A 12,069-nucleotide genomic window follows, 5' to 3' on the forward strand; every position below is an offset into this window, starting at 1 on the left:
TTTATTCCTGACACTGCCTGAAGAGAAACAGTTAAGTTACCACTGCTTTGGGTTCTGAAAACCCTGGGTAACAGACACAGTCTGATGACCCCCAGAGGTCCGCGGACAACAGGTTGAAAACCACTGCCACTGAGTAAAGACATACTAATGTGCTACTATAATAAGGAAAGTTGCAAAACTGCTGTTTATGTTATACCAGTTTTGCAGCTAGCTGGAAAGACTTCGATTTCCAGGATTGAAAACATATTCAGACCAAAGCAGTCGGTCTGCTTTTAAAATTATATTATACAAAAAAAAAAAAAGAGGGAAGAAATTATTCCACTTTCAAGATTAGGTATTGTTTTAAAAATGCATTTTTAAAGTAAATTCTGATCTTCAAACCAATTTCAATTAATAACAGAATTAAAATATACTGAAATGTGTATATACCAAATGACCCCCTAAATAATTTGAATCTATTAACAATTTAGGGGCAGATCTACCCCTAGGTATAAATTGCACGCCTGCATCTACCCGGGCAACTGCACTGCAGAGGGATTCACAATGATGGAGGACAGCTTTTAACTCTGGTTATGGCTCCATAGGAGCCCTATCTTAAAAGACTGTCTAGGAAACATGAAGAAACAGAGCATTTTTTGCTTGGCCTGGGCCTTCCCTCTCTATGGCCAAACCCAGCTGACTCCAGGCCCCCCCAGCATTCCTTGCTCCCGTACCCCGCACTCCTGGGGGATTTTTCAACACTGAGAATATGCAGCAGAATCTAAAGAGTAAATCTGCTCCTTAAACAACATAATTACATCTGCTTTGCCCCCTCTAGAATAAATTCAATTTCTACTAGAATAAGAAGACTCTTTAAATATATAAAGTGCATTTTTCTCATTCTACTACATTATAATGTATTCTAAACATTGAGGTAGCAACCAAAATGTGGTAAGAGACACACACACACACACACAGAAATACAGTCCATGCCCCACAGACCTTAAAGTTTGAAAGAAAAAAAACAAACAAAAACCAACCAGCCTCTTATTCAACCAGTCCATGTGATCATAGGAAAGGCTCCCTCCAAAATCTTCTGTCAGTTGGCATGGTTCTATGTATCGAGTCAACTTGTTGGCAGATACTAAAATAACCTGTAACAAATTAAGAAAGAAAGTTTTGGTAACATGGTTTTGTGAAACCTATGCTACAAAATTTAATATATTTTATTAAGCTTGTTACTTTGAACAACAGGAGGACAGACGGAATAAACAGAATATATTTTTCAAGTACTTTACAAAAAAAGTGACAAGTCTTTCCATAAGTAGCTGTAAGACTTGGTTTGAACTGGTGCACAGCAGTTTACTCAATATGTTTTTGAAACAAACAACCAACTAGATTTTCCAGCCTTGAAGCCTGTAATCCATTCCTTTATTCCACACTTTGGACACCAACCTCCTCTCAAACTACTGTCTTACCCAAGAATTCCCTGAATCTAGGTTAGGGGGTTCTCAAACAGGGGGCCACAAGGTTATTACATGCGGGGTTACGAGCTGCCAGCCTCCACCCCAAACCCCACTTTGCTTCCAGAATTTATAATTGCGTTAAATATATAAAAAAAGGATTTTTAATTTATGGGGGGGGGGTCGCACTCAGAGGCTTGCTATGTGAAAGGGGTCACCAGTACAAAAGTTTGCCTAGATCTGTGGTTCTCAAACTGCCTCTACCCAAGACAAATTCCAGTCGCACAATGGCCTTACTAGTCCAGGATCCAAAATAAAAGATGTGTTTTGTCATGCTGTTATTACTTGTTACTAGTTGCAATTTGCCAGTTCTCTTCCATTCGTCATTAAACCTTAGGATACCACTTTAATAATAGGTTTCTGAGTAACAGCCGTGTTAGTCTGTATTCGCAAAAAGAAAAGGAGTACTTGTGGCACCTTAGAGACTAACCAATTTATTTGAGCATAAGCTTTCGTGAGCTACAGCTCACTTCATCAGATGTAGCTGCAGCTCACGAAAGCTTATGCTCAAATAAACTGGTTAGTCTCTAAGGTGCCACAAGTACTCCTTTTCTTTTTACTTTAATAATATAATCTTAATTTTTGGAAACCACTTTCCTGCCTATATTTGTATGTGAAGGAACAGAAATGCTGAGGAACTGTCTCAAAAATACGGACAAGGAGTTCATCTAAGCTGAAAAGTTTTGCATAATTTGGTATGTTAGTTAAAAAACACCATACTCACTGAGACAATTTGCTCGTAATAATGCATGATTATGTGTTGACCGGGTTATTGTGATATTTACTGTATGCGAATACTGAGGTAATACAATAGCTGGACTGTCAGGAAATTCACTCAGGAAGAGGGACGTGGATCCTGATTAACACTTCTCAGCAAACATTTAAGAGACAGTGTAAGAGCCTTTCACTTTGAAGGCCTGGTCTGGCAGAATTGTTTGGGAGGAAGAGATCAAGGGCCAGACTCCCAGAGGTAAGGCATCTGGGGCAAGAGAGGTCCGCCGAGGACTCTAGGTAAGATACACGCGTGTATAGACTTTCTGTTTTAAAATCCTTTTACTCTTATGTTATGCTTTGTTCTGGCAGTTAAGATATTTAATTTTAAGAAGGCTCTCTGGTCATTATACATCACTGATCACAGACTTCCCCCACAGGGGAGACTCGCAGGTGCCAAACTCTGTTATACCTGTTGGGTAGGCATGGTTGACGCACAGGATACTGTGGCCCAAGACCCATTCTAAGAGTGGGAGAACTGCAGGATTCCACCCCAGGAAAGGGAAAGGCATGAGAGCGGGTGGGTGAACTCCCAAAGAATCAGAGGTGCAGTTAGCTCAGCAACTGCGACACTCATACTAAATCTCTATGTATTATTTTTAAAGATAATTTATCTGAAAGAGAGAGAGAGATGATGATGGATTGGCATTCTCTCAGTTTTCATCAGCAGAGAATCTTATTTGATAAACAAATTCATGGTGTGTGACACCTTCTGAAATTTGATATACCTAAGAATTTTCTCTAGCACCAGCCAACATAATACAGAAGCATTTCTATGAGTTACATTTCTATATAACTTGTACTGGAAGCAGAGGTGGCATACAATCTACTCAATAGAGATGCCATTAGCATTGTGTACTGCTATAATCAGAGTGAATCAGAAGACAGCATAATGGGGCTGCTTCCAGGCCATCATGATACTGTCGTAAGATGACAACTTCAAGAAAGTGTATATCACAAGGACCCCACTCACAGTTCAAATATTTTGTGGGGGGTCAGGATTAAAATATGAGTGAATTACTCACCAAGCATGCTGTGGGGGGAGCGCAACCCTCCTGGAAGGTTAATTTATTAAAATTAGCCCCTTCTCCCCAAATATTCTCACTGCTAATACTAGTTGAGCTCCAAGAGTAGTAGAAACAGTCAGAGTGCCACTGACAAAAAATATGGTTTACCATGATGTCATGCAGACCTGCTCTGACCAAGTTTATGCATCAAAACAGTTAAAATGTTGGTGGCCAAACTGCCGAAACTAGTACTTTGCCTAGACCCTGCCTATCCTAATGGTCCCACTGCAGCTGTCCTGGTATTTGAGTAATGTAGACACAGCCTCTCTTGCGTACAAAGTGTACTGTGTGAATGACATATAAAACTTATTTCAGGAAGAGAACATGAGCTAGATAGGACAACTAAGGCAGAAAACAAAGCAAGGACAGGTCCGATCACAGAATATACAAATGTTTCACTCACACCTTCACTAGCAACATAAGAACAAAAACAAACTGCCACATTTCTGCCTGAACAGCAAGTTTTGATGTAATGTGAGCCTCAAATAGGAAGCTTCGAAAATTGCTTTATTTTCACTAATTCTCTATTTTCTCTGTTGAATAAACTGTTTTATTTGAATTACATTGGAGTTATCGACAGTTCTCTAGGATTACTGCTGTGAGTGTTCCTGAGGAAATATAAACAATTCTTTGAACTCTAAAGAGAAGCTGAATGTGTGTTGAAGGCACATGAACTGAGGCTAAGTGCAGCTCAGGATCTTAATCAAAGACATAGACCAGTAATGCAGTACTCTAAAATGATGCTGATAATCTGGATGAAGTCATCCTTCATCTTGGGAAAAGGCTAAGGATTATGGATCAGTGTTGAAGGAGACATCCCCACCCCCACCAGCATGCCTCTCTTTAAAATAATGGCTCAGAATTTGACTCAATTTCTGTGGACAAATAGCTTAAGCAACTAATGGCCAGGTGTGCAATACTGAACGAGTGGAGAGAGGAATTCTGCTTGAGATCACATTGTGTCCTGAAGTATGAGATGTAATTATTTTAAACTTGCATACCTACAAATGTTATTGCTGTCCAAGTTCCCTATAGCTTTTGAAAATCCAGTAATAGTAACTGTCTCACCTCCTGTGGCAGTGAACGTCATAGGCAGACTATATGTTCTATAAAAAAAAAAGGTGTTTTTTTTTTTTTAAAGAGTTCCTTTAAATTCCTATGTTTCAATTTCCTGACATTTATTCAAGTTAAATTTCATCTTCCATTATGCTGGTTGGCCCTTTTCATTGTCCTTCATGCTTCCCAAAGCATTTAAAGACATACACCTCTACCCCGATCTAACGCAATCCTTGGGAGCCAAAAAATCTTACTGTGTTATATGTGAAACTGCGTTTTATCGAACTTGCTATGGAGGGCCGGGTAGGGAAGGCTGTGCCTCCCCAAACAGCCTGGCCCCACCCCCATCTGACCCCTACCTACTTCCCGCCCCCGGCTGACCCCTCAGAACCACCAACCCATCCAACCCCCCCTGCTCCCGTTCCCCTGACCGCCCCCCAAGACCCTCTGCCCCTTATCCAACCCCCTGGCCCCAGCCCGGCCCCCTTAACACGCCACTCAGAGCAGCATGTCGGAGCCAGACACGCTGCCATCCTAGGCGCCGACTCCGTGGGTGCTCTGGGGCTGGAGCACCCATGGAGAAAAATTGGTGGGTGCGGAGCGCCCACCAGCAGCTCCCCGCCCCGCCCCAGCTCACCTCCGCTCTGCCTCCTCCCCCAAGCATGCCGCCGCTCCCCTTCTCCCCCTCCCTCCAAGGCTTGCTGCGAATCATCTGTTTGGCGTGGCAAGCCTGGGAGGAAGCGGGAGAAGTGGAGCGGTGGTGCGCTGGGGGGGGGGGGGAAGAAGTGGAGCGGAGGTGAGCTGGAGCGGGGAGCTGTTCCTCTGCGTCCCCTGTTACTTGCTGCGGCCCTCCCTGGACCCCCCCCACACACACACACCCCGCCCCAGCTCACCTCCACTCCGCCTCCTCCCCTGAGCATGCCGCCGCTCCACTTCCCCCCTCCCTCCCAGGCTTGCGCAAGCCTGGGAGGGAGGGGGGGAGGAGGGGAAATGCTTTACCACGTTATATCCAAATTCGTGTTTGTCAGGGTTCCCTCCCTACTCTGAACTCTAGGGTACAGATGTGGGGACCCACATGAAAGACCCCAAAGCTTATTTCTACCAGCTTAGGTTAAAAACTCCCCAAGGCACAAATTCTCCCTTGTACCTTGGATTAGGTAATGCTGCCACCACCAAGTGATTTAGACAAACTCAGGGAAAGGACCACTTGGAGTTCCTATTCCCTCCTAATATCCCCCCAAACCCTCGCACCTCCTTTCCTGGGGAGGCTTGAGAATAAACACGATGACCACAGACCAACCTTGGGTTTTTTTTAGGAGACACACAAAAAACCCCAATCGGATTCTAAAAGAAACAGAACTTTAGTAAAAAGAAAAATGGTAAAAGAAGCACCTCTGTAAAATTAGAAAGGAAGATAATCTTACAGGGCAATCAGATTAAAAAAGACAGAGGATTTCCCTCTGGGCCAAACTTCAAAGTTACAAAAAGAAAACCAGGAATGCACCTTCCTTTCAGCACAGAGAAAATCACAAGCCAAAACAAAAATAAGCTAACGCGTTCCCTTGATAGTACTTACTGATTCTAATGGAGTTGGATTGCTTGCTTCCTTGATCTGTGTCTGGCAAGCACACAGAACAGACAGACCAAAACCTCCCCCGCCCCCCCGGATTTGAAAGTATCTTGTCTCCTTACTGGTCCTTTTGGTCAGGTGCCAGCCAGGTTACCTGAGCTTCTTAACCCTTTACAGGTAAAAAGATTTTGTGCCATTGGCCAGGAGGGATTTTATAGTACTGTATACAGGAAGGTTGTTACCCTTCCCTTTATATTTATGACAGTGTTATATCAGATCACTTTATATCAGGGTAGAGGTGTACGAGTTTCTCACAATCCACTGTAGCTTATAGTAACAAACAACATTCGTTCACTGGCACACTTTAATTAGCTATCTGCTTTCCCCTCCAAAATCATTAATACTAAATTACACTAGTCTCAACACCAACCTTAGAGTATATTATTAATCTTCTCTCCCCTTTTGGGGGAAGCCATTAGGTATGACAGTTTTCTATTGATTAACCAGTATTCAGTCCACATGGATGAGATGTGTGTGCAAATAAGCCTTTGTTATAATAAAAAGGAAACAAAAAACCATTGTTTGCTAGCAATTTATCTAAGTCTTTTTAATGCTCACTATGTTGACTTTATGGAAAAAAAAGTCTTCTCTGAAACCAGATTAAATGTTTTTGGATAGTGGATTGTCTGATATAAAAATTAATGTTAAAAGATTAAATTTCCTGAGAGAAAAAAGGACAGATCAGAACAGATGGTAGCTGGGGCCTTCCAAGGGCAGAAGAAAGTGTTAATGCAAGGGTTCTCAAACTGGGGGTCATGAAGTTATTACATAGGGGGTTGCGAGCTGTCAGCCTCCACCCCAAACCCCGCCTTGCAGCCAGCATTTATAATGGTGTTAAATATGTAAAAAAGTGTTTTTAATTTATGGGGGGGGTCTCATGCAGAGGCTTACTATGTGAAAGGAGTCACCAGTACAAAAGTTTGAGAACGACTGCGTTAATGGCTGGAGTCCCCACTTTCCTTCCATCTTGGCCTTCCTCCGCACAACTCTTCTGGCTATAGCAATGGGTATCAAGAAGGCAATCATATAACTCAGAGAAATGGTAATGGGTTTGGAGCTGGCCCTGGTTAATATCCAGTTTTTCTTATCAGAAGACTAGCCTCATGGAATATTTGACAATTGTAATATTGCTCGCATTAACAAAATGCTGCTCTTGCAGTAACCATTTATCCTTGACAGCAATGTGACTTCAAGGGAATAGTAAAAGGAAAAAAATCAGGGATTTTTTTTAGGACTGCAAAATACTCTCTCAAAAGAGAAAAGAAATACACTTAAAAAAAGTGTTTGTGATGCTATGGCCTATTTCTGAGGCAACGATACATATGTGTGCCCTAGGAGTGCAAGATTTCTTTTAGAAATGTATTATTCTGAATGAGTATATTGTGTCATTTTAATGTTCACTGAGTAAAAACAGCTCTGAAAACAATGGCCAGAGCGAACAATACAGCAATATGTTATGAACAAACATTTTGTTATTAAAAACATTTTGTTGATGAAATAAAAAAGCCAGGATATTTAAGCATCCTAAAAAATTCACAGGTCACTGACATCTGTGATGGGGCAAGGCCAGATGGCTATGGAAAAGTAGTGGGAGATAGATATATTAGCTCCAGGCTAAACAAATCCCTGGTACCAGGATAAGGGAAATGGCAGCTGCTCCAGGTCAATTAAGATACCTGGGGCCAATTAAGAACTTTCCAGGAGGCACGGAGAAGGCTAGGTTGATTGGGACACCTGAAGCCAATCAGAGGCTGGCTGAAACTAGTTAAAAGCCTCCCAGTTAGTCAGGTGGGTGTGCATGTCAGGAGCTGCGGGAGGAAGTTGTGCTGTTGGAGAGGCTGAGTAGTACATACCATATCAGGCACAAGGAAGGCGGCCCTGAGGTAAGGGTGAAGTGGAGCTTGAGGAAGTGAGGGCTGCTGTGGGGGGAGTAGCCCAGAGAATTGTACATGTTATGTTTCTAAAATGTCAGCTACCATAGCTGATACTATTAGGGTCCCTGGGCTGGAGCCCGGAGTAGAGGGTGGGCCCGGGCTCCCCCCCCCACACACACACCTTTTCCCCTGATTAATCACTGAGACTGGGAGACAACAGAGACTGTGCAAGGAAGGATAACTTCTCCTCACCTCCCTCGCTGGCTTATGATGAAAATGGCTCAGTAGAAAATGGCTAGAGAGAGAAGGGTTACATGGAGGGTCACAGTGAGCCTCTGAGGCTAGCGAAATCCGCAAGGAAACGCGGGACCCACGGAGGCAAGGACAGAGCTTTGTCACACATCATATTAAAAAAAACAGGAATGGCCCCAGTAAAACTGGGACCAATGGTCTCTTTAGGGAAGAAAAACTGTATTAACTTTATTGCTGAAGAATCCATATCCACAAGCCCTGTATCCTAACTTTGGAGTAATTTAAGATCTTTAATTCAGCTAATGCAAATTGGAGTGTGATCATCTATGGTTTACTAATAGACCTAAATCCTCCAGTTCTGTATGTTATCTATATTAAGGGATTATCCTAGGAAACTGGATTTTCATCTCTTCTAGCAGTAGAAAAGCTACATTTAAAAAGGAGTTATTTTATAAACATACCAAGGACAGCTGGACTTCATTTCCAAAAAAGAAGACTGATATTCTACTTTATTATTAATGGATATTTATGTAGCACTGTAAACACACAGGGAACTTTACAGAATGTATAAAATGGAATTTATAAATATACAAAGTAAAACAGTATCTGCATCCATACTGGATACTAGTTATTAGTCTATTTCTAAATATCTAAACAAATACTGAAACACTTATCTATTGTATTAAGATATCATCTTTACTAGGAAGCACACAAATATCCAGTGTTCAAAACCTGATGAAGGCCATAGGTCAAAAAAAATGCGTGTTTGTAGTTTTATACATAAAGACTTCTGAAACAGCACAGCAACTACTGAGAGATTCATCCGGACTAGAAGTACACTAAAGTTAATTTTAAATGCCATACTGATTCTCGGTGGTTATAAGGGGCTTCCACCAGTGTTATGGGGCATCAGAATGTTGTTGCACACATTATTGTAACAATCTTTAAAAATCTCAAAAAGGTAATACTGGAGGATTAGAATGTATAGTTTTGTTTAACCATCTAGTTCCATTCTTTAATTCAACTTAATCTTGGCTATAGAACAATACAACATCTGTCAAACAAAATATAATCAAATGTATTGGGTCAACTTAAGTAGCGCACAACTTTGCTGTACACTTCATTGTTTTGTCAGTGTATTTATTACACTGAAATATGTAGTATTGCTTAAAATTTAAATACATGAGCCTATCATTCTTAAAATTAATACATACTTGGGTAAAACAGAGTGGCAATATTATAGAGGTCTGTCAAACAAAACTATCAGTACAATTATATTATTGCATTAGCAGTAAATAACCAATTAGATTAACAAGAAAGTGTTAATTTTCCATACTTATCATATGAGCTGGACCATTTTATCCCCTTGATATCAACTGATTTGTCCTGTATACATCCAATGCTCCAGGTTGACATCTAAAGCTAAATATTTTTTGTAAGTAATCACAATGCTCTCATCGTTAACAGAAGAAACACCACTTATCCTGATATCAGCTGAAGCAGGTGGCTTTTAATGAGCAACCAAGAAAGAAAATAGGACAAGAAATCATGAAAAAATGAGAGAGAAATCTGACAATCACAGTAAATACATAAGTATTTAAAATATTCAGAAGCAATTTATTTAAACTTTTGCTATAAGGCACTTGATCTACCTAACTATTTAAATTGTTCCTTTAATTATAAAGGGAATCAATATCCCTTTCCTAGTCCAAATTTGTTAAAACATGTTCAACAGATTGTGAGCTAATAAGATGGGCAAACTTCTGCATCTAGCCATCTTGTCTCCCATGACAGCACTTCCACAATTTCCCCACCATTTTAATGAACTTAACTGCAAAGTTTAAGAGTAGAAATTTGGAACTTTAAACACTAGAAGAGAAGAAATGAACTCAGGATTACATTCCATTTGCCATATTTCAGCCTATTCTAATTGTTTTGGGATCAACCTCTGTATGACCTTTGTATTTGGGATCAATCATATTTGCTAAATAATGAAAAGATTCAACAGTTTCTCTGAATAGATTTTTTAAATTTGTCCTTCGGTGCTTGAAGTACTTTGTTGTTAATGAGACAGAACCAGGTTTCTGGGACTGCAAGAGCAGCCCAGATGTCCAGTTGGTCGGATCCTACAAAGACCTCTTTCAATTCCTTTTTAAAAATGTATTGCTTTCTTCCAGAGTTCCTTGTTTTATAAAGTGCATGCCAAGTTTTGATTAGTTTCATTACTCAGCGGTAATTTTAAATACACAGAGTATGTAAACAAAGAATTTTTTCTCAGCATTCCAACAAGTGCCATTGGGAAGTGTCATTTTTCAGCCAACCAACCACAAGGTTCCCCCCCCAAAAGATGGTCTGAACTTCCACAAGGTGCTTTACAACTGGGCTAGATGTTACTAATACTTTCTCAGCAAGGTTAGCATCCGAAGTTTAGGATGATTCTGATCTTTTCCCATTTTATTTTCATTAACTGAACAAACAGGAAAGAATTCTGCCAACAGTAGCATGAAGGTTTCAAAAAGCCTGTGAGAGTTTAAATGGACCGGGATGGGGTTGGTGAGGAAGTATGTGAGAGCCAATCATCCAAACCAGTCCAGTCCAGCCCCTACCCACTCCTCCAGCCAACAGGAGATGAAGGACCAAATAAGGAGGACAGGCCAGCTCCCATTCTGCCAAGCATGCTTTCTTGCAGCCTCCACCCATTTCTGGGCATTTTGCCACATTCCTATTGTCCAGTCAACATCTCCTCCCATTGATGTGGTGAAAAGGGGTGTTCTTTAAAATTTTTTCTCAATTTCTTCATTTAAGGCATCTTCTGGTAGACCTTCGAGTTTAAATCTGTGGAGGAGTACGTCCAGGCCAAAGTGTTTCATTCATTTATTTCAGTTGCTCATTTCAGACTACACTGAAAGCAACGGTAGCACAAAAGAGGAAGCAATTTTTCCTCTGAAGTTCAAGTCTCGCTTTCAGTTGTTTTTAAAAGCATAATCACCAATTGATCTTTGGCATCTGTGTGCTGAAGACTAAGAAACTACTCCTTCAGTGAAGCCAATACTGAAGAGTGCCTGGAAAGACTGAATCAGGGACTTCAATTATCCTCATGGCTATGTTTCAGTGATAATTGGCATTAAAAACATCTCACCTGCATGGGCAGGACTGTATAATTTTTGGTGGTGCCCAGAATGGGTCCAAGTCCCACCCCTGCCCCCACACCTGCCTACGGCTCTGGAAGGGAGTCTGGGTGCGGGAGGGCTTGGGCTCTGGGAGGGAGTTTGGCTGGGGGAGGGGATTGGGATGTAGGAGCAGGTGTGGGCTCTGGGAGGGAGTTTGGGTGTGGGGTGCAGGCTCTGGGCTGGGGCAGGGAGTTGGAGTGAGGGAGGGGGTACAGGGGACAGGCTCTGGGAGGGAGTTTGGGTGTGGGATGTGGCACTTACCTCAGGTGGCTCCCAAAAGCAACCTGCACCCTCCTCTGGTAGTAGCTCCTAGGTGGCATGCTGGAGGGGTCTCCGTGCATTGCTGCCCATAGGCACTGCCCCCGCAGCTCCCATTGGCTGCAGTTGGCAGAGTTGGTGCTTGGGGCGGGGGCAGCACGCAGAGACACCCTCCCCCCCAGGGGCTGCTGGGACGTGCCGGCCACTTCCGGAAGTGGAGCAGGCAGGCAGGAAGCCGCTTAGCCCCGTTGCACTGCCGGTGGTGGTGGCCCCATGTCCTTTAAAATTGCCCGGGGGCAGCAGAAAGGACGGGGGGAAGTGACCCGGCCCTGAAATTTGGTGGAGCACAGGTACCACGGGCTCATACAATTCGCCACCACTGCTCACTTGCAGGGTTAAAACTCAATTTTCCAATTCAATAGACAAAGTTTGATTCAATGGCAAGTGGGGTGAAGATTCGGAAGAACCAGATTTCTTGCACTTTATGAG

The 12,069-nt window shown here is 42.2% G+C and overlaps 1 protein-coding gene across 1 annotated transcript in view; it reads right to left on the reverse strand.

Annotated features, from left to right (window-relative positions):
* Positions 1 to 12,069, reverse strand: part of SESTD1 (SEC14 and spectrin domain containing 1) — a 92,699-nt gene that overhangs the window by 52,728 nt on the left and 27,902 nt on the right. Inside the window, exon 6 of the mRNA XM_077830398.1 lies at positions 1,020 to 1,133. Coding sequence (XP_077686524.1) covers positions 1,020 to 1,133 — 114 coding nt within the window. The remainder of the gene's footprint in view (positions 1 to 1,019; positions 1,134 to 12,069) is intronic.

The sequence above is a fragment of the Eretmochelys imbricata genome, chromosome 11, assembly GCF_965152235.1.
Source record: "Eretmochelys imbricata isolate rEreImb1 chromosome 11, rEreImb1.hap1, whole genome shotgun sequence".
Taxonomy (NCBI): domain Eukaryota; kingdom Metazoa; phylum Chordata; order Testudines; family Cheloniidae; genus Eretmochelys; species Eretmochelys imbricata.